The 22,591-nt window shown below is 37.8% G+C and overlaps 2 protein-coding genes across 2 annotated transcripts; one reads left to right on the top strand and one right to left on the bottom strand.

Moving 5' to 3' along the window:
- The first annotated feature begins 14,205 nt into the window (after positions 1-14,205).
- On the top strand, positions 14,206-18,252 carry LOC113326768 (polyadenylate-binding protein-interacting protein 7-like). Its single transcript, XM_026574421.1, has 6 exons — positions 14,206-14,436; positions 14,962-15,819; positions 15,967-16,417; positions 16,517-16,587; positions 17,085-17,209; positions 17,496-18,252. Exons 2-6 carry the CDS (start codon positions 15,064-15,066, stop codon positions 17,788-17,790), a joined length of 1,698 nt encoding a protein of 565 aa, XP_026430206.1. The 5' UTR covers positions 14,206-14,436; positions 14,962-15,063; the 3' UTR covers positions 17,791-18,252.
- Positions 18,253-18,468: 216 nt separating this feature from the next.
- LOC113326767 lies at positions 18,469-21,967 on the bottom strand. The gene is made up of 8 exons (XM_026574420.1): positions 21,800-21,967; positions 21,303-21,651; positions 20,930-21,127; positions 20,567-20,839; positions 20,266-20,368; positions 20,067-20,185; positions 19,749-19,925; positions 18,469-19,563 (listed from the first exon to the last, which is right to left on the bottom strand). The coding sequence occupies exons 2-8, from the start codon at positions 21,615-21,617 to the stop codon at positions 18,757-18,759; spliced, it is 1,992 nt and encodes a 663-aa protein (XP_026430205.1). The 5' UTR covers positions 21,618-21,651; positions 21,800-21,967; the 3' UTR covers positions 18,469-18,756.
- Positions 21,968-22,591: the final 624 nt, after the last annotated feature.

Raw genomic sequence — 22,591 nt, forward strand, 5'->3', positions numbered from 1 at the left:
GCTGGCGCTTTGACTCGGCTAATGACTCGGATTCAACTTCATATTCATCAGTTTCACGCTCATGGAAGAAATGATGGATCAAAATGCCACATCCAGAAACCCAGAAAACACAGTATTTACAAACCCAAAACTGAAATCCTAAATCAAAATATAACTAAAAATCCCAACAAAAATTCTGTAACTTACCCAATTGACCTCACTCATGTTCTTCCTCAAATCCTTAGAACCCTAAATCTAATGAAGAACTTGTGTTTAGTAATTTGGGAGTCAAACTTCAATTAAATCGAAGAATCATTAGACATCATGAAAATAAAAGTTACCGATTTCATGAATTATCAAAACAGACAGATATAAGATAGAACCCCTAATTAAGAACCCTAATCCCCGTATTAACATTCACAATCCCTATTTTATCAATTCGGGTTCATACAATCACATATAAAATGAAATAAAACAAACCCATCATCTCAAATTGACAAAACTTCAAAGCAACCGTACCAATTTGATCCATTAATCATCAAACATCTATGTTAACAAAACAAAACTAAAATTTATCATGTTGATGTGCAATGATAAATTCAAACCAACAATTACACCATCAATTTATCATCTTCATCTTTATCTTTTTTCTCTTTTTCTTGCCTAACAACAGATTCAAAATCAAAGAATTTTACCTTGTTGCTTCTTTTCGTCTAAAAGTAGAATCAAATCAAAATAAAACTCTAACTTCACTCACAACATTATCTACAAACCAAAATCAAATCATAACTCTGAAAAATGAGTTGTTGTTGTATGAGATTCGAAGAAGATGATGAAATAAAAAGAGACAGTGAAGAAGAACGAGTAGAATGAAGAAGAAGAATGAAGGGAGGCGCGACTAGCATTAGGGATTTTGTGTTATACATGGTAGGGTAATAAAGTAATTTCCGTCATTTTTTTAGACCTAGTAAACGAGAGTTGACCACTTTTGTGGGTCCAGACGGAAAAACTAACTTTAAGGGCACTTTAACAAGTTTGAAAAAAACGGGGACATTAATTTTATGGATATAAAAAAACGGTGGTACTTTATCAAAATTCCCTTGTGAAAAATTTGGAGTAATTATCGAAATATCGTTTTCGAATTTTATACGTATCATATGCATAACAAACATTTTTCGTACATTTTTCACTCATAATTATAAATTGTGTATAAATATAATGAAATACCACCAATTTTTGTAAGAAGAAACAAATCTTCATTCAAGAGAGTTCAAAACCCAAAATTCATATAAATTTAAAAAAAATTAACCAAGATTTCTGGCAAATTCCGGTCAATTTCAGCCAAATTCGTCTCGTCGAAATCAAACATTTCGTTATCTTAAATGCCGAAACCGAATTTCCGGCAAAATCTCAACCATCTCGGCCGAGATTGACTACTTTGCAGGGCGGAGCCAAGGATTGACTAGCCCTGGCTCTAGTCCTCCCTAAAACGATGAAAACCATTGTTGCACCCCCGCATTTAGTCCCATATTATGAATTTAGCCCACCTTTTATTTTGGGTTTGTCCACTTAAGTCCATGTGTTTCCATAAAATTTTTTTAGCCCCCCTCAACCTTAATACCTAGTTCCTCAACTGCTACTTTGGGATTGAAGCAGTGAAGGAACTAAAAATCGTATGTAAGAATGGCTTGAGGGTTAAGTGGGCTTGATTTTTTTTTGCTTGCACCCGGCTTAAGCCTATCTTTTAGACATGATTTTTAACCAACCTTTAACACCATAGTAAAATCAAAGTTTTTCTGAGCTTTGGGACTGGCTTAAACGGTGGGAAAGCAGCGTATAGTTCCACCCCTAGACCGAAGAGAGGTGATGCTAGGATCGAAGATAGGAATAAAAAAATAAAAAATAAATCTATAAATAGGGAAAAAAATATGAATGAAAATGTCTGATTCGAAATGTTTGTGTGGAATTATGCACTAAACACTTACTGGCAGGTAGAATTAGTTGCACCCATTTACCCTAAGTTGTCTCTGTCCCTAATTCGTAACTATGCAGGTGAATGCACAGGAGTCAAAGACTGCTAGTTATGCAGAGGAAATACTAGATCCAGAAATATGGGAGTGCACACAAGTTAAGGGATCATATCTTGGGCTATCACCTTAAAGATGGATAAAATTCATATTGAATCAGATGCTGAGTTAGTAGCCAAATTCCATTACTGCTATTTCCGCGAAATAAAACACTTATTAATTGGGAAGTGTCTTATGCTAGTAGGGAAAATAACAGTGTTGCCGATGGCATTTCAAAACACTTTCGAATAGAGAAACAAAATTTGGATGATCACATTAATCTTGCTTCTTGGTTTACTGCGTGCTCCGGTAGCAAAGGATATATAGTCTTGCTCAAAGACATTAATTGGGTGTTTGGATGTACATTCAGAAGTTACTTTTTGACTTTTAGAAGTCGAAAAATCACAAGTCAGTTTGGCGATAATTTTTCAGAACGACTTCTTCTAAAAGCAGAAAAGTCACCTTTTTATGAAGCAAAATTGAATCCAAACGCGCTCTAAGGGAATTATTTTTGCGATTTGGTAACGTATGACACTATATGTTTGGGGGTGCTCAGTGAAGATACTATATGTTTTTTGAAGCGTTTGATGAATTGTTTAGTTAGTAATGATGTTGGTAGTGGTCTAGGTAGCTTTATTTTTCATAGATTTGGTGTTGCTATTTAAAAAGGGGTTGGTGCTCAGCTTGTTGTTCAGTTGCCAACTAAAGCTCGTAAATAACATTAATTTTTACTAAATAAAATTAGATTTTATTTAAAAAAAATGTTAAAATAAATTAGGCCCTGATATCAAATATGAGCGTCACGCCTTGACCAACCGGAATAACCCAAGTTGGTCGGGCGATTCAATTTTGGAGTCATGGAATGGCCATAAATGCTGCCTTGGTGTAGTCTTGTGGATACGAAGATTAGTTGCTTACAGTGAAGGAGTGGAGGATTTTAACCTTTTCTGGCGTACGTAGGAGGAAAGCTTGTGAAAGAATGGGCACATTGTGATATGGTCTTCCTGTTACGAAATACAGCTGTTTTTGGAGTGACTTTTAGAGACATGAGGGTCAGGTCTTATAGGAGATATTTATGCAGGGTTTGGAGTGTGCACAAAGGGATGGGTGTTTTGAGGAGGTAATATCTTCCTCATGGAGTTGTCGATAAGTGGTTCGAAACCTCAGTCATTTGAAGAAGGGCTAGCTACATATGAGGTGTTGTGCACCACGTCCAACTCTTGCATGTTGAGAGATATAACTACTTTTGTGAAAACTTTGGGCTAGCTAGTGCGGTTTGCGTATCCTGAAAAAATTCCCCCATGCAGCTTTAGCTCTTTTTCTTAGAGAGAATGAGATATATATGGTATTATTTGCTACGGCTGAAAAGTCAAAAAGAAAAATATTCAATAAAGTGCGTTTAGTCCTTACTGAAATCACAAAATTGGTTAAAAATACCAAAATCAACAATTTCTGGGTGAAATGGACAGTTAGATTTTGATACTGTTTAAATGGACAAAAATGTAAAATAGGCAGGATGTAACCAGTTTCATCGTGCCCATTTTCAAATATTTTTTCTTATTTTTAATTTACACAGGATGTATCCAGTTTCATCCTTGTTATTTTTTAAATTTAAGCTAGGAAAAAACCAGTTTCATCCTTACTATTTTTTTTTTGCCATTTCACCCAAACTATTTTTTACTCGTCCATTTGAACCGTGATTTAAAAATATTTGGAAAATGACCCATTTTCCGTAATGAAATTTGGGTTTGATTAGCCAAAAATTGTCGATGAACTACGAAAAAACCATCCAAAAAACCACCAGACACAAAACCAAACTAAAGGCGTAACTCCCTGCCGTCCTCCACGTGACCCACCAAGAAAATCTGTAAGATAAAAAGTAAATTCGGTTTTTGTGTGGTTCTGGCGCTCGGTCTGTCCAGAAACACTCTTGATTAGCATGGCGGGGTTTTGTTTCTATTAGATGTTCGGGTTGGACCCGAATATGGTCGCCCATATGTATGTGGCAAGTCCGGTAGGGTTCCATACTCATTTAGGGTTTGGACCCTATATAAGCATCTCTAACATGTGTGTAGAAGAGTTACGTGATTCCCACCAATATCACACAGAAGTTTTACCATTAGAAAAGTGGTAACTCTAACCCTAAAGAGAGTTACCATAAGATGAAAAGGTTTCAAGTTCTTAGCCTGTGAATCAAGTTTGTGCTCATCTTTGGCGATTGTAGTACCTGCTGATCGTCGAGTTGAAAACGTTGTTGTTGTTGCTGCTGCTTGTGTTCCTTGTTCTTGCTAATCGGAGTTCAACAACAAGGTATTTACCGATACCCGCTTCCGCTTAATCGTATAATCTCTGATATTGGTATCGTGAGCTATGGTTTGATGCGCTTTCATGCTTGAAATCACATGCTTTGTGTGCTTGAAAGTTGCTGATAACATGATAGTATCATGATTAGGGTTCTTGTTTTTTGGGTTAAAAACCATTAATGGATGTATAAATATTTCGGATCTTGATATGGGTGTTTTTCTTTTGAAATATTTAATTGGGTATGTTCATTATAGATTAAAATGATCTCCTGGAAAGTTTCGTATCGTTTGAACGTGTGGTTTGAAAGATATAGGTAAAACCTTAGTTTTATATCATGTTTGTGAGCAGTGGTTTGATGATTGTTTTGATGTATATATGTCGATCTATGTTAATTAGATAGTCTCCCAAAGTTGGTTATGCGCGTCTGTAGGCTGTTGGAAATTTGGAGAAGATGATGAACAGTAACCGAGTCGACCCAGTCCAGATCGGCGAGTCAACCCAGTACAGATCGGCGATTCAACTCGCGGTCCAGATCGCGCTGGTCATCTCGCGGTCCAGTCCATCTCACGGTCCAGACCGGTGGGTCAACTCGCGGTCTAGACCGGTGTGTCAGGTCGCGATCCAGTCCAGACTGGCGGATCAGCTCGCGGTTCGGCCTTGGTTATTTATTCAACTCCAATTTTGATACCCTAAGGTTTTTCGACGTTCCAGATTCAATAAAACTATTTTCAGAACCTAATTAGATTCACATGATAGAGTTTTTTTGAAATTATATGGTTAATCGCTTTATCCATGATGACATGTGAATGGTTTTATGTTGTGATTGTCTAATTTCTTTAATATACAACATGTTTGGTGCTGGGTTGAAATCATATATTACTGAATTGTGTGTCTCGATAACATGTTGATTGATTAGATAATCATCTTGGTTTGAGAACATGTTTGATTGAATTATTATTTTGATTGAATAACATGTTAAAACAATTGAGTGGGAGGTTGTTTAGTTGAGTTTTTTTAACTCCCAAAAACCATTAACTTGCGCATATATTAAATAGATGTAGAAAATATTACTTGTGGCTAGGGATGCATATGAGTCGGTTTGGGTTGGTCTTTGCCTCACCCACCACCCAACCCACTGATGGTGGGTAACAGAAGTTGTCACCCGCAACCAACCCAACATAAAAATGGGTCGGTTTTCACCCGATCCACATTGCGGTGTTGGATCGGGTGGGTGGTGGGTTACCCACCATAAAATACAATGAACATTACATTACCGTTATAGAATTACCTGTATACAAATAACTATGACTCTTACAGATTGGATGTAATAGCTTTATCAAAAAGCTGACCCCAAGTCAAGTGTAAACAAATGACAGTTAAGATCCAAAGAAGTAAGAAGTGGGTGCAAAGTTGCAAACTGCATGCAAAGTGATAAAACTAACAATAACAAGAAATGAGTTCAACTGATTGAAGACTCTTCAGTCTTCAGTGAAAAGAAGTTAGCTATGATTTGGTTTAGGCATTATATATCATTACTTCAACGGTTGTGATTCATCTAGGATAGGTAATCTAAGGGTTAGTATTAACTTAGAAATATTTAGGTAGGTAGGTGGGTTGGGTCGGGTGAGGGAAGTTGTCACCCACAGTCGACCCACCATACGATGGGTTTTGATGTTGTGACCCATAATCGACCCGTTCCTAGGTGGGTTGGGTCGGGTACAGGTAATTTCAGGCGGGTGTGGGTTGGGTTTGTGGGTTGAGTCGGTTTTGTGGAACCCTACTTGTGGCGCGAGAGATGATTAGGAGTTTGATGATTTTTCGATCTTGCGACTTGTAATGTTGTTTTGCTATTTATTTAGATTAATGTTGCAAAGTTATTTTTGAATATGTGTATAATGCCATAAGTTTAATATCCTTTTCTTTTATTTTTCGCCTGCTATGTTATACTATATGGCTTCCAAGAACATCATTGCTGATTTGAACAAGGGAGAAAAACTTGATGGCGACAACTATAACATCTGGCGCCGAAAGATCGTTTTTCTCTTGCATGATGATGGGCTGCAGGAAATAACTGAGCATGTGATGCCTCGGCCCGAGGAGGGTACGTAGGCTCAACACCGTCGCAACCTCGAGGCTTACCAGAAATGGATTAAGAAGGATCGCAATGCTCGTCATATGATCATGAGCTCAATGCACAATGATCTCATTGGCGAGTTTGAGAACTACAAGTTTTCTCATGACATGCTAGAGGCAGTCAGGCAGAAATTTGGAGTTACCTCTGTGGCTAAGTTACGTGCTTTAACTATGAAGTTTGACACTTGTCAAAAGAAGCCGAATGTTACAATGAAGCAACATTTGAGGACAATGTCATCAATGATACGCGAACTTGAGGCTGCAGGTCATCACTTGACAGATGAACAACAGGTACAAGCTGTTATTCGTTCGTTTCCTAACTCTTGGGATCAGATGAAGCAAAATATGACACATAATGACAATGTCCGCACTTTTGAGGATATTTCTCATCGTGTGGAACTAAAAGTCGAGCGCTTGGAAGCTGTTAAGACTGACAGTTCTGTTTTCGCTGTTGAATCTGTTTCGCATAAGACCAATGGGTCTAAGCGCAAGAGGGGCAAGGGTTCTTCTGCTAAGAATTCTCGTGATGGATCTGGGCCATCCACTACCAACGCTCCTAAGCGCAAAAGAGGCAAACGTGCTGGTAAGAAAGACAAAGCAGAGATGAAATGCTTTAACTGTGATAAGAAAAGACACTTTGCTCGTGAATGCACTGAGCCAAAGGATGTAATTTCTGAACCTATTCCTCGCTATGAGTGTTTTGTTCCTATTCAAGCATTAGTTGCTCATTCTCCTCATTTATGGGTTGTAGATTCGGGAGCAACTGACCATGTAGCGAGGGACCGAGATGGGTTCCTAGATTATCGTCGAGTTCCTGCTGGGAGCATGAGAGTTTATATGGGTAAAACATCTAGCATAGAAGTACTTGGTATCGGTACTTATATGCTAAAACTGCGACAAGGGCGCACCTTAATCCTCCATGATGTACTTTATGCTCCAGATATTCGACGAAATTTAGTTTCAGTTAATAGTATGTTGCGTCTAGGATTTAGTTTTATTTTTGAGGGTAATTTTGTTAAGATTTGATTGGCAACTGAGTTTTATGGTTTTGGTTTTATGTTGGATGGTTTTATGGTTTTGGATATTGACAATTCTAGTTCTTATGATGTTAATAAATCTATTGCATTAGTTGCGTCTTCCTCAGATGTTAATAATGATTCTGTGATTTGGCATGCTAGATTAGGTCATATAGGGCAAGAAAGGATAACTAGGTTAGCTAGAGAAGTTCTTTTAGGCCCCATCGCTAAAGTCTCCTTGCCTACCTGTGAACATTGTCTTACAGGTAAAGCCATTAGAAAACCGTTTGGGACAGCCAAAAGGGCCTCTGAGCCTTTGCAATTAATTCATTCTGATATATGTGGCCCAATGAACGTTAAAGAAAGACATGGAGCCTCTTATTTCATCACTTTCATAGATGACTTTACGCGATATGGTCATATTTACTTTATATCCCACAAGTCAGAAGCATTGGACTGCTTTAGACGCTATGTATGCGAAGTGGAAAATCAACTAAATAAGAGCATTAAGGCTCTCAGAACTGACCGTGGCCGCGAGTATCTATCTGACCTATTTAAAGGGTATTGTGAAGAAAAAGGGATCCTGAGACAATTGACTATTCCTGGTACTCCGCAACAAAATAGTGTAGCATAGAGAAGGAATTGTACTTTGTTAGACATGGTTAGGTCAATGATGGCGCAAGCTCATCTGCCTATTTATTTTTGGGGAGATGCGTTACTGACTGCTTCCTAGGTCCTTAATCGTGTGCCTTCGAAGTCAGTACCTTCCACCCCATACGAATTATGGACCGGCAGAAAACCTGAATTGGGGTAATTTGCGGCCATGGGGGTCAGCTACTTATGTACACAACAGTTATCATCGGTATGGGAAGCTGGGCCCTCGAGCGAAAAAGTGTATCTTTATCAGATATTCTGATCACTCAAAAGTCCATGTGTTCATTGGTGATCAGCCTGATGGAAGTGTAACTGAGATTGAGTCACGTGATGCAGATTTCCTAGAACGGGACTTTCCTAGAAAGGAACGAGGTAGGGTAGATCTTAACCTCTTTGAGGTGGAAGAGTCAATGGAAGACACATCAATTCGTCGAATTGAGAATATCGAAGAAATTCCTCGTTCTCCTAGGGAAGTGGGAGTGTTCCACCTGATAATAGATTGGCTCCATCGAATCAGGATCCCCAATATCGTAGAAGTGAACGTGGAAAAGTCCCTCGTCGTCGTTTTCAGATTGAGGGGGAAATTTTCATGGTTTGTTCACATGATGACGCAGAGCCTAAGAATTTCAAAGAGGCTATGTCATCTCCTAAAAAGGAAAAATGGATTATTGCACAGAAAGAAGAGATAAAATATGAGGATAAATGGTGTGCGGCAATACGTTGACCTCCCAGAAGGGCGTAAGGCTATTGGAAACAAATGGTTTTTCAAAGTCAAACGCAATGTGGATGGTTTAGATGAAAGATATAGGGCTCGCCTTGTGGAGAAAGGATACACCCAACAGGAGGGTGTTGACTACGAGGAAACTTTCTCCCCTGTGGTGTGAATTTCCTCGATACGTCTTATGCTAGCTATTGTCACACATATGGATTTGGAACCTCATTAAATGGATGTTAAAGCTGTATTTCTCAGTGGAGAACTAGATGAGGAAATTTACATGGAGCAACCAGAGGGCTTCGTGATTAAAGGTCAAGAGCACAAAGTTTGCAAGCTCCAAAAATCTATTTATGGCCTAAAAAAATCATCTATACAATGGTATGGTATTTAAAATTTTATCGAGCCATTGTTTCCAATAGGTTTACGATGATAGAGGAAGACCATTGTGTGTACGTTAAACGGTCCGATAAAGGTTTCCTTATTCTGTCCTTATATGTTGATGATATCCTTATAGCTGGAAGTAACATGGAAATTGTTGTCGCCACAAAAGAGTGGTTGTCCTCAACTTTTGAGATGAAGGACATGGGAGAGGCAAGTTATGTGCTCGGGATTAAGATCCTTAGAGATTGTTCAAAGAGACTTTTTGGTATATCACAAGAGACTTACATTAAAAGGGTTCTTGAGAGATTTCACATGAAAGATTGCAAGCCCATAGACACAGCAGTTGCTAAAGGTCAGAACTTAAGCCTTGATGTGTGCCCTAATACCCATGAAGAGAAAGACAGGATGTCGCGGGTACCCTATTCCAACGCAATTAGGATCCTGATTATGCTATGATGTGTACTCGGCCTGACATATGCTATGCTATTGGATTAGTTAGTCGGTACCAGTCGATTCCTGGTTTTGAGCACTGGCAAGCAGTCAAGAGGATACTAAGGTATCTCAAAGGGATGAGTGACCTCATGCTATGCTACAAGGGTCCAGATCTACGTCTCAGTGGTTATTGTGATGCTAACTGGAATTGCGAAATGGGAGAGAAAAATTGCACATCAGGGTATGCTTTCTTGCTAAATGGCGGGGCCATCATATGGAGTAGTAAGAACCAATCAATTTTCGCGTGTCTTCAATGGAATCTGAGTTTGTAGCTTGTTAAGCTGCAGTACAAGAATCTAATTGGTTAAGGAGGTTCTTTGAGAGTTTTGAATTTGTCACTCACGCTACTGATGTGGTGAAAATTCACACTGATAGCACATCAATGATTGCCTATGCAAAAGACCCAAAGTACCATGGAAATACTAAGCACATTGATAGGAGGTGTTGCTTTATTAGAGCTGCTCTTGCGAAGAAAGAAATAGTTTTGGAGTACATGCCTACATAATTGATGATAGTTGATCCCCTTACTAAACATATATCAAGAGATGTTTTCTTGTCTCATGTTAGGGCGTTAGGTTTACGTAGGTGGTAATGGATATCTCTTTATTTTTATTTTTCTAAGACATGATGATCGTAGATGCATATGTTTTATGGATATTTATTAATAATCAATATAATTTGATAATGGGTCATTGTTGTGATTAATTATTTACTTATGGGCATGCATATACACGCTGACATTGGTGCATATAGAATGCATTATGTCAAAACTTGATTGATATGTCACCAGGTATGGACTGGCTTACTCACATAAGCAGTTACCTTTTAGCGCTAAGGAGAGCGAGCAAAGATGAGATGATGCATCGCGTTGGAAAAACAAATATGATATCTCTATAGTGAAGATCGATGATGAATGTACCTACTGTTCATCATACCTTAAAGGATAGACAAATGAGAAATCTCTTTCACGGCGCTTGTTGAAAGCGAGCAGTTAGAAATTTCGGATTAGGCGCAAGAGTTGCGACTAAGTCAAGATTTGTAGAGTGTAAAGTTTGTGACATATACTTGTATAGACAAGTAAAACTCCACTCTAGCGCATTTTCATATTATGCGTGCTTGCGACCACTACAGAAGTGTGAAAATAGTTCCCTGCTTTTCTCACCATGTGAGTCCTATGATAATTAGATTATATACAGGTACCCTTATGACTTTTAACTATGTTATTAAGTAAAGATTCGATGATTTCTACTTTAGTATGTGTCTTATGGCCATGGATGATCCGGCTTATAAGGTACATATCTGGGAAAACAATTGATTCTGAAACTTTATGACAATAGGGCAAGAGGAAGGTCATCAAACTCATGGATGTTTTTTATATTCACAGTCGACACCTTGAGTTTCCTTGCTGGAGTTGCAACACAAGTGTGAATGTATTTACAAGAAGCTAGAATGAGGGTTAAACTAGCTCTTCGAGGGATCAGAGTAGTCTAGACCAATGAGATTTTGATGGACCTAGGATACTACGAGATACAAACATTTTTTTCTTAAAGGGTTGATGTCTCTATGCTGACTCATATTGAGCTGCTAGTATGGAGCTCCCAAAATGCAGGTACCTCGACGGTCGCACTGGCCATTTACTAATATGAACTTTTCTTTCTTCTGGTACAATGCACATACACTATGTGCGAGTGGGAGATATTAGATATTCGGGTTGGACCCGAATATGGTCGCCCATATGTATGTGGCAAGTCCGGTAGGGTTACATATTCATTTAGGCTTTGGAACCTATATAAGCATCTCTAGTATGTGTGTAGAAGAGTTACGTGATTCCCATCAATATCACACAGAAGTATTACCATTAGAAAAGTGGTAACTCTAACCCTAAAGAGAGTTACCATAAGAAGAAAAAGTTTCAAGTTCTTAGCCTGTGAATCAAGTTTGTGCTCATCTTTGTTGATTGTAGTACCTGCTGGTCGTCGAGTTGAAAACGTTGTTACTGCTGCTGCTTGTGTTCCTTGTTCTTGCTAATCAGAGTTCAACAACAAGGTATTTACCGATACCCGCTTCCGCTTAATCGTATAATCTCTGATAGTTTCAATCATACAAAACTATAGCTAGATTACGACTTTTTTAGAATGAATAACACTACACCTACCGAGAAAATCCCAAAATAAATTTTGTGCAAGTAGTATCATTCTCACTGGAAAGCTACGAGATTAAGAGCCATGGAATGTGTGGTTATCGGGTAATCGAAGAACAAAGTCCCCCAAAATGAAGAGTCCTTGAAATATCTACTCAATTTTAATTTAATTTCTCTTTTCATGAATTTTATTTTTTTATTATTTTTTTTTCTTTGTGTAGTAGGAAAACGGATACTGTGTACCCCATAATAGCATATACTCATGCTTCAAAATGGAAAAAATAAGCATATACTACTATACTTCAAAAGAAAAAGAAAAAAGCATATACTTGCAATTTATTAGTTACATTTTATTACATAACTCCGAGAAGAACATGTTTAATGTAGGATTAAACACAGTGTTAATGTAGGATTAAACATAGTGTCACAGTCCAAGTAGTTTGACTGCTTTGGTGTAAAAAAGAAAAGAGAAACTAAATTAGGTTTGTTTACTAATGATATTTTGTATTTGGGTTTAGACTTTAGATTAGGACTCAAAAATCTTAATTCCAATCAATTTCTCACATTCACTGAACCACATCAACTAGACTTTAAGCAAACTCCATTGTTTTTGTTAAGGTAGGTAAAAATTAAGTCATTTGGGTGATTAACAATAAGAGAGGCTTATATTTGCTTCAATTTGACAACATCGGTAAAGTTTATCATTACTGGTTTTAGGTGCCTTGAATCTAAGCTCACATTAATTCAAATATAGAGTTTAACTATTTATAACATGATTAAGCATCAAAAGCAATAGTATTTCTGCTTCTCAAAAAAAAAACAAGTTAATTCCAGAATTTAAAAGTAAAAAGAAAATTGTTTCTCAAAAGATTAACTGACTCTTTTTTGCTTCTAGAACTAGTCGTATTCAAATTTTGTTCTCAACCTAAATTCTAATTTTATTGCTTTTAGAAGTTGAAGTTAGTTTATGACTCTTTTTGCTTTTAATATCCCAAAATCTATTGCCTATTTTGTTTGTTTTTATTCGTAGAGTAATTGTTTAGCATTAGTAGTCATTACGAAAATATAAACTGATCTATAGTATGTTTGGATAATTTTCTCCCAAATAATAATATTTAATCTTTTATAATTTGTTACATGAGTTTTATTTGTGTAATTTTCTCCACTAGTTACTCTATAAGGACATTTCAATGGTTGTACTTCTAGTTACAAACATTAACTTCAATTGCTCAAAATTTACTTAAAGTTGTGATATATATGGGAAAATATTTTGTTCGAACATTTGTTATCCAGTAAAAATAGTTGATTGTGATTATACTTGTAAAAATATTTGTTAAATGAAAACCTTCCCAACATTTGTTATCCAATAGAACATTTGTTACAAACATTAACTATTTGGCATCATAAACTGACATTTTAGAAATAGTTGGTTGTGATTATACTTGTAAAAATATTTGTTAAATGAAAACCTTCCCAACTCATTTGGATTGATTAGATGTTGTTCATTTTTTAGAACGGTTGATTCGTGATGTTGTTAGATCAATATTGTTCGAGCAGTATGTGCGAAAAAAAATTCATCATGTATATAGTGTATCAATAAATACAAGAATCCCAAATACTGCTGAGGGTAAATTTTTTTACACGTAAATCTAGAAAACAAAATCCTCTCTTATATATGAGACATTAGTCACATTATGATTGACATTAATGTTTCCTCGCCAACGAAACACTAATATAAATGTATCGAATTATTATGATAACGATGGCACATAATACAAATCTTTATAGATCTAAGTAACTTTATATCAATGATTTTTCAAGTCGATAAAAAGATACAAGGAGAGTTTTAGAAAATCGCCAAATTATATATTTGAACATCAGATCAGTATGATGGGACTACGACTCTGACTAACTAAACCCATGGCCGGACATCAGATTAGAACAATGAAACTTAGGCTAGTGACTAATTAAACCCATTTCCGAACATCAGATCAAAATCACGAGGCTCAGGTTCCTGACCAACTAAACTCAAACCCCATTTCTTCCCGATTCGGCCCTAAATACCAAATACCCCACTTGCCACGTTACAACAAACGATTTGTCCACAAAATGCATTTAATCCTCTCCATTAAGACACTAATCTCAATGTTAATGCGCACTTAGTCACAAAAATATTTTTAGCACGTCAATAAAGTACACGAAAAAATTGCCCTTAGTCATGGTATTTTCAGTAATATCGACATAAAAACAAGGGCATTTTTGTCATTTTATGCCATAAAATAAATCAGTAGGTCTAAATAGAGTGATGAAAGGGTAGGGGTCTTCTCCTTCATATGAAAAAAATAGCTCTTTTTTTTTTTCTGTGGTGGTGATAAAATAACCAGAGAAATTTCTCAAACCCTAATTATTTTTTTGTTAGAATTTTAGATTAGGGTTTTTGTCTCTGTTTGTAATCTTATTCATGTACTTTATTTTTCTAGAATTTTTTTGATTTTTTTCTTCTTCTTTTGATGGGAAGATTTGACTCGATTTCACCATTAATCGAGCTTCGTAAAGGTAAAATTACTTCTTTTTATGTTTAGATCTCGAGTTTTATGAAATAAAATCTGGGTTTTGCTTTAGTTTTGTTGTTTAACGTTTGAGGATTGAGATCTTATCAAATTGATGCGTGTTCTTTAAATTATGATGTTATGCTCTGTTTTATGTTACTGAATTTGTGATTTTAGGGTTAGGGTTTTGTTTCTGGGTTTGTTTGGATGAGAATTGAATGATGTGGAGAAGATCCAGATGTAAGATTTGTTAAATTACTTGAATTTTATCAAGTATGAGCTTGGATAGGGATAATCTTAAGAAAAAGAAGTTATTTTTATTAATGTTTAGCTGAATTGCTGATAACAAGCTAGTACTTGTCTCAATTAAGGGTTCTTGTTTTGTTATTGATCCGGTAATGTGTATCTTGAATATGTGTATCTTGTTCGGCTGGTATTGTTGTTAAGGATTTGTAGTTCATACATCATAGTAATCGGGGTTTGTTTTTCTTCGGTTTGTGTAGAATCGCTGATAGTTGGATTTCTTTTGCAGGGTTTGGCTAATATTTTCTCTGTGGAAACATCTTGTCTCCGTGGGAAGGCTGCTTTTTTGTTTTATGAACGTTTTTTTATTTTGTTGAATTTCCAATTAACAATGAACTTGTCGAAAAAAGGTGTTTCAAACAATGTGACTAAGTTAAGTGTGGTTCCGAATACAAATTTGAATCCAAATGCAGCAGAGTTTGTACCATTTGCTCTTAGGTCTTCACCAGGTAGTACTAGTACTGGAGAAGTGGTGACGACCCCGAAGCTTGAAACTCCAGGAACATCGGGAAAAGCAGTGTTGGATAGAAGTGAGTCGACTGTTTCCGATGAAGAGGCTCTTCAATATTGGCGTCGCCAGCTTCCTGATGATATCACACCGGATTTTAATTTCGCGGGGGATGATGAATTGCAGGGACCTGCGGGTCTTGCATTCTCATCTTTGTCGTTACTTGATGGAAGTGAAGCATCGATGTTCTCTGGATCTACTGGTAGCGGTCAGATATTGAGTAAGCAGCAAGAATTATCTTCTCACGGTTTTGATAAGATGAAATATTCTGTTTCACCTTATGGAGTGGAAGATCAATCATCAGCTGGTTTTCTGAATTTGCCAACTAATCCTTGGGATAAGCAAAACGTCAGCAATGATCATCTTGGCATTGGGAAGGAGGGTTTTCAATATAATGGGAACGGTGGATACTTGAATGATATGCTGAGTGAAAACCCTAGTTTTGATGGTTCTGAGGTGAATCCTGTGGAGTATTTGGCTCTGCAGTTCCCTGGTTTTGCTGCTGAAAGCCTTGCAGAGGTTTACTATGCCAACGGATGTGACATGAACTTGACGGTTGAGATGCTCGCCCAACTGGAGGTATGCTTCGTTCTTCCTGCTTATCTTGACATATCTAATTATCAGAAGGATAAAAGTGAGTAGAGCTTAGCTGCTTTTGCTGGTTATGCTGCATTCTTTCTATATTGCGTTTTTAGCTGAATAAAGTTACCTTAATTGCTATGGCAGCTTCAAGTTGATGGCGGTTTTAGTCCAAATATTAGCTCAAAGACACTGTCAGCACCAAACCTCACTGCCATGGATTTCCCTGCTCTTCCAGAGCCAGACAGTCAGAACGGTCTGCCAAAGTATGCTGGAGATGACACTCAACAAAATCCAAATCCTTACAGATCAGCGGACAAAGAAAATCTTCTCCTTTTTAGGACCAGCTCCTTCGGTGCACCTAGAGGCGCTATAGATTTTGCATCAGCTGTCAAGAAATTGGCAGCTCAGGATTCTGGTCAATGGAAGTACGAGAAAAATGGTTCAGCCAGTGCTACGATTGGTTCAAGTAGAAGTTCTCATGTTTTAGCCAGCTCCTACAGTGGTGGGCATGGAAAACCCACATATGGGGATAGGTTGCAAAACTACGGTTCAGCTCGGGGAGCTCCTGCTTGGCTTGAGACGGGAGATTCAGTGGGTAATATTCTGTGTCGATGTCTTGTCATATTTTCCAATTGATATAATACACTGTCTTTGGAAGTTTATACCACGTGCCATTGTCCTGTTGGGATCGCAGCGAATTTGTATTCAGAATCCAGGGAAGCTGCTCGTGATCATGCACGCCTCCGTAATGCGTACTTTGAGCAGGTATTGTATCTGAAAAGTTGCCTGTTTGTGTGTCTGTTTCTCGTGGATTATTTCATTTACAATATACATAAGTGGAACCTTTTTGGGTATTAACATGCTTGTAGCTGCGAAAAACAAGGACCCAGGCAAAGCATTCAGACAGGCCTTTTTTGTTCGATGAACTTTTTAGTATCATTGAAACCTTGACGTTCATTCTAAAATTGGTTTCTATTTCATTTTATTCAGCTTCCTTTCATTGGCCTGCACTGTAAATCGCGGTCTTGTCCTGATACTTATTTTTTTTGGAATTAGTGTAGTACTGATTTATTCAATAGATTAGGGACTTTTGTGTGGTTTACTTACTAAAATTTTAATGCATTATTGAGAAGACATGGTAGGCATTCCAAAAACAGGATTATCAGTAAGTGTATTATTTCGTTAAAGGAAAAAAGTGGTCCCCAAACCATGTCTGGGGGCTCAGTTCCTTGCTCACTATGAATGACATTTTTATGCATCAGGCACGGCAGGCGTATCTCATAGGCAACAAGGCTCTAGCTAAAGACTTGAGTGTCAAAGGGCAGCTACACAACATGCATATGAAGGCAGCTCATGAGAAAGCACAAGAATCCATCTACCGCCAAAGGTTTGTTAATCCAGATCTTTAGCATCATTTCTTACTTCTCGTATACTAGTTAAGGTACTTTCAGCATATTTGCACTATTGCATACCTCTTCAGTGTCCCAGCCCAAATACTGGATTATATGCTCGTAAGGAAAAAGTCATACTGATTTGTACAAAATCTTTCTTATTGTACATGCCACATCTTTTAACACGGTGTTGGAGCAGTGTTAACTGTGAAACCTTCGCTTGAATTTATTGTGCCTATCACCTACTGAATGAACTGTTGATTGGATGAAACTTCTATCTAGGAATCCCGATATCCAGGCATATGGAAGAGGACAGGAGCGGATGATTGACCTTCACGGGTTGCACGTTAGTGAGGCCATCCACAGGCTGAGAAGTGAGCTAAACGTACTGAGGAGTGCAGCAAGAAATGCAGATCAACCGCTACAGGTATATATTTGTGTTGGAACAGGCCATCACACGAAGGGATCTCGCACTCCAGCAAGGTTGCCTGTTGCCGTGGAACAATACCTTTTGCAAGAGGAAGGTCTCGATTACACTGAACCTCAACCAGGGCTTCTTCGAGTTGTGATATATTGATGTTCAGAAGAAAATAAAAACAACCAAAAAAAAAAAACTCAAAACTTTGTACAAGGTATACGAAGATTTACAACACGTTCAAAACCCATCATAGTCACCACCTCACCATTTATCTTCATCTTCATTCTTGTATGTGTATACAGTAGTCGACGAGAAATAGAGGAAGAATCAAAGCCTGTCAGAAAAAAATTACAAAAAAAAAATATGAAGAGAAGATGAGGAATGTGGAGAGGAATATTTAAGGGAAAAAAAAAGAAGGAAAATTGTGTATGTTAACATGGTGACAATCACAGTCACATTTTGGAAGTTCTTAGCAGCAGCAAGGAAGGCTTAGTAGAAGCTGTTTTTTGTTAATTTGAATTCCTGTACTTTTGTGCTATATTTTTTTGTTAGAATTCTTTTTTTTATTCTTAGTCTCAATGTAACAATAGATTTATACATGATAGACCCAATTTACTAGTGTCTCTCTGTCAAATTTTCAACTTCCAACATTCTCTGAAACTGCACTCTATTGATCCTGTAACCAGATAACATTTCAGTGGAGGCAAAAATAACAGATAAACTGCACTCTTTTGAACATATGGATTTTCAGTTAAAGACCCTCTGGTAAAACTTCCACAAAGGGAATGGTAGAGCTGAATTTGATTCACTTGCAAGTTAAGTGAAACAGGAGAGACATGAGAAATCAACTACCACGTTTGATTGAAACTTTCCAACATATGACATCCAATTATATCCTAAAATTTACAAGAAAACTGAATTACAAGACGTTCGGCTAAGGGATAGTTGGTCCTTCACCTAAATACGTAGACCAACGGAAAAAAATGTATCAAGAGCTATTGTCAAAGTGTATCCCTGCGATGGAACTCTGAGAACTCGCTGATTAAAAAAACCTTTTCTGTTCCTATGCAAAAACTAGGACAAACTTGAGAAACAGTTCTGTTAGTAATGAACCCTTTTCCTACTTTACCATGTAACTCTATCAGCTGAAGAATTCGAGGAAAGTTCTTCCTCGAGTTCAAGTATCAACTGCTCCATCTGTCTCCTATAAACTGGCATGAGGTGATCGCTGATCATTCTCCGAGAAAGCCTCAGTTTACTGTACAATGATCTTGGAGTGGCAAATATTTTGACTTTCCCACCCGTTGATACATCAGATGTGTCAGTTGAATTTGCACCTTCACCATCACCTTCATTCTCAGGTTCCACTGGTAAGGTGACAATATGCATGATTTTTCCAGGAGGGAAAAATCGGTGGGACTCTTTTATGTCTGGCATTGAGCTTTCGGGTACCACCTCACTTACTTCGGCAATTGCAGTTTCCTCTTGCTCTCTTGTTTCCTCTAAAATCTCTTCTTCTTCTTCTTCAACTTCTGTTTGTTCGTAGAGCTCTTGCTCGAGTTGTTCCCACAACTCCAATTCAGTCATGCGATCTTCGTTTCTTCCATGGCCCATTAAATCTTCACCTTCACCATCATCTGGACAAGAGTATCCGGTTCGTGATTCAGTACTCCATTCTATTCCCTCAGATGTAGACACTGGAAAATCTTCAGTGTTATTTCTATTTGTGGTTTCTTGGGATATTATAAAGGCTTCAGCATGTTCTGTTGTGGTGGTAGATAGAGGCTCTGTTGAGCCCTCATCTTCCTTTGAGTTTGAACAAGTAGTCGTCCTTGTTCGCTGACGAGCACCCATGCATGACCATGAAGATAGTTTCATTGATGGACTCCTCCATGCAGCCTGAGCCACATTTTGAGCTGTCTTCATCACTACCTGCCACACATCAACTCAACGTTAACAACTAATATGGTAACATATGTCTGTTGCATGTTTTTTCCTCTAGAAAATTTTAAACTCAGACTATGACATTTATATCCTTCGAAAATGCAACTGCTTTCTTCTTGGTTTCATAGGTTGAACTCATTTTTACTACCTTAGGTAGAAAACGATTGGCTTACCTGTGTGCCACTAGACACGGGACGTAAAATCGCGCCTGCCCCAGCAACTTTTGCCCTAGCACTAGCCATAGAAGGAAGACGAGATCCCAAGGCTGATGCAGAACGATAAACGGAGCTCAAGATTCTGGTTTGCTCAATCTGATTCCTCAGATCATTCAGCCATGCGGATGCTGTAACCTGCAAAAATACAGGCTAAATTCAAAAAGAAACACTACATGTAATGGTTTCCTGCTCAAGATTGTTTCTATGATTACTAAAACAGTGTATAAATTAAATTCATACAAGAAAGAGAGAAAAAGGGTCAATCGAGAGTAAAACCTCAGTACGCAAGTCATCTGCTGATGCAGTCGAGAATGTAGGCACCAAATCAGCTCCATTAATTACTGACGTAATGAAGTTATTGCCTGATTCAGCTAATTCCCAAGTCATACAAGCAGCTGCAAAATGTCATCCCCATTCAGTGCCATTAGAATTTTTTTAGCTTTATAAGCGCAGTACTTGCGAAGTCTATATATACCTGGAGCAAATGATACACATGTAGTTGTTGAGAACTCCTTCTGCTCACGCATCACATATGTTAAAAGCGCAGCAGTGCCTCCACCCAAAGAATGCCCAATAATCTAGGAAAATCCAAGGGAGAAACTTATACATGGATGTAACATAAAATTTTGCAACAATAGTCAACATGGAGTATTTATTAAGATATAATTGAACAACACTCGATATCAAAATACATCTCCAGGGAATGGTTCTTTCCTGAGCTTCTAGCTTTAGTAAATGCGATAGCGATTTGTCATACTGGAAATAGAATTTGTTACCTTGATTTGATAATCTGGAAATTCATGGAGAGTGTTAAGCAGACAAGGCGTAGCAAGTTTCGCAATCCATCTAGCAGCTGCCACCATTCCACAATGTGCATAACCTAAAACCAAATTGCTAACCCCTCCTTCATGTACCACAGTGTGATGAAAAGGAACAACTGCACCAGTTACCGCAGTCAAAGTGTCCTTAATACTATGAGTTCCTCGGATCACCAAAAGAATACATTTTGTTTTTTTGTCTACGAGAACTGTGAATGCCGGTTTCAAAATCTGCACAAGATAAACCGATGGGGCCCGTTAAGACGGTTCAACCAGACAAGCTCATTGCTCAAAACTCTATAAATTTAAATCATAACTCACCCCGGCTTTGGGCTCCTGAAGAAGAACATCCTCTTGAGAGAATCCAGTCTCCTCTAAGAACAATGGAAATGGTTTCTTTGAGAAATGCCAACAAAATGTCAACAATCGTACAAGTAGTCTAAGCTCATTCAGTACTTCAGGCCCTTTAAGCTGTAAACTATCTTTACCACCAAACACACTAGCAACATGCAAGTGCCCCTGAAATGCAAAACAAAAAACACTCCTGAGCATATATAAACCCCCACGCCACACCACTATATGCACTTCAAGGAGCAACTCAATTCAAGTTTCCTAAACCTGCATGCCACTGCACGACAACTGAAAGTACAATAAAGCCGAAATGCTGTTACCATAAGAGTGTCATTGTTCATACCTGCCTCTTCAAGAGAAAATTGATACCAAAAGCCAAGTCCCCAATAGGCCATTTCCCTAATGTTTCAGAGTAAGTGAATCTCAGCGTCTCGGATAAAGTCGATATAGTCTCTAACCAAGTTGCCGGTGCTTGTATCGGCCTACGCGACGAAACTCGATTACTTACAACAGTAACAGACTTGGTAACCTCAGCGCCACCATTTCCCCCTTCCTCATCATCATCTCCCCTAGATGGATTGCTTTGTAATTTCTTATTCAATGTGTAATACAATAAAGCAGCAGCACCAGCTGCAGTTGCCATACTTGCTGTGGCCATCACTTCTTCTCACATTCAATGAAAAATCAAATTCCTACACAAGAAAACTAAATTAAATCATAATCTAACACAAACCTGGAAATTATATGAGACAGTAGAATCAGAAACACATAAACTTTATGATTAATGGTTTATAACATGAAAAGCCCTAATTGAATTGGGATTTGGGAGAGATCACAAACCTGTCGATACTGTGTGTGTGTATGATAAAGAAATGAAATTTCTGTAACCTTTTGATTTGTTTGCTCTTGTTGTTTTGTATTTTGGGTGTGAATTAGAATGAAAAATGAGAGAATTGAGATCTCAAGAAAGTAGGGTTTTTGTATAGAGAATTGAGAAAGAAGAAAAAGAAAAAATCTGAAACAACGACGATGCTTCCGTTTAATACGTGTTAAAGCATATTTTCGAAGATTTTTATGAGTCAGCTTATTGGATTTGACTCATCCAAAGTTTTCGGTGTCTGACTTGATTAGAATCTTTTTCCATTTCCCTCGGATGTCTGACTCGACTTGTATATCTTACCCCGAAGTATTTGAGTTAGGTATAATTTTCATTTCTGGGATGTCTCATTCGAGGTATGACTAAGGGTGCACACGAACCGAGTCAAAAAACCGTACCGGACTGGAATCGGTGGAACCGTATTTGATTTTGTACCGTATCGAGATACAGGGTACAGGTACCGGTCCAAAAAATAGGAACCGAGGCTAAGGAGGTACATGTACTCGGCCCTAATCATATCCCGTGCCGTCCCGTACCGATTGTACCGATCAATATTGAACGTTAGATTTAGATATAATCTGACGGTGGTAGATTTCTAGTACATATAGAAATTAGGTTAAGGTTTAGAATCAGAAGTGTTTCATTTTTTTTTCCTTCTTAAATTATTCTTCTTCGCCGCTCTCCTCCTCCATCACTATGTTCATAAGAACACGCCACCATCACTGTTTTTTCTATTCATTCAACAACAAGTCCAC

Source organism: Papaver somniferum, unplaced genomic scaffold, assembly GCF_003573695.1.
Source record: "Papaver somniferum cultivar HN1 unplaced genomic scaffold, ASM357369v1 unplaced-scaffold_10, whole genome shotgun sequence".
NCBI classification, from domain to species: Eukaryota; Viridiplantae; Streptophyta; class Magnoliopsida; order Ranunculales; family Papaveraceae; genus Papaver; species Papaver somniferum.

Coding starts and splice junctions, on each gene's coding strand:
- LOC113326768 (XM_026574421.1), top strand. CDS start 15,064: ATGAACTTGTCGAAAAAAGGTGTTTCAAACAATGTGACTAAGTTAAGT. Junction 16,418..16,516: donor TGAGACGGGAGATTCAGTGG/GTAATATTCTGT, acceptor TTGGGATCGCAG/CGAATTTGTATTCAGAATCC. Junction 16,588..17,084: donor GTAATGCGTACTTTGAGCAG/GTATTGTATCTG, acceptor TTTATGCATCAG/GCACGGCAGGCGTATCTCAT.
- LOC113326767 (XM_026574420.1), bottom strand. CDS start 21,617: ATGGCCACAGCAAGTATGGCAACTGCAGCTGGTGCTGCTGCTTTATTG. Junction 20,369..20,566: donor TTCCAGATTATCAAATCAAG/GTAACAAATTCT, acceptor GGATTTTCCTAG/ATTATTGGGCATTCTTTGGG. Junction 20,186..20,265: donor ATGTGTATCATTTGCTCCAG/GTATATATAGAC, acceptor GACATTTTGCAG/CTGCTTGTATGACTTGGGAA.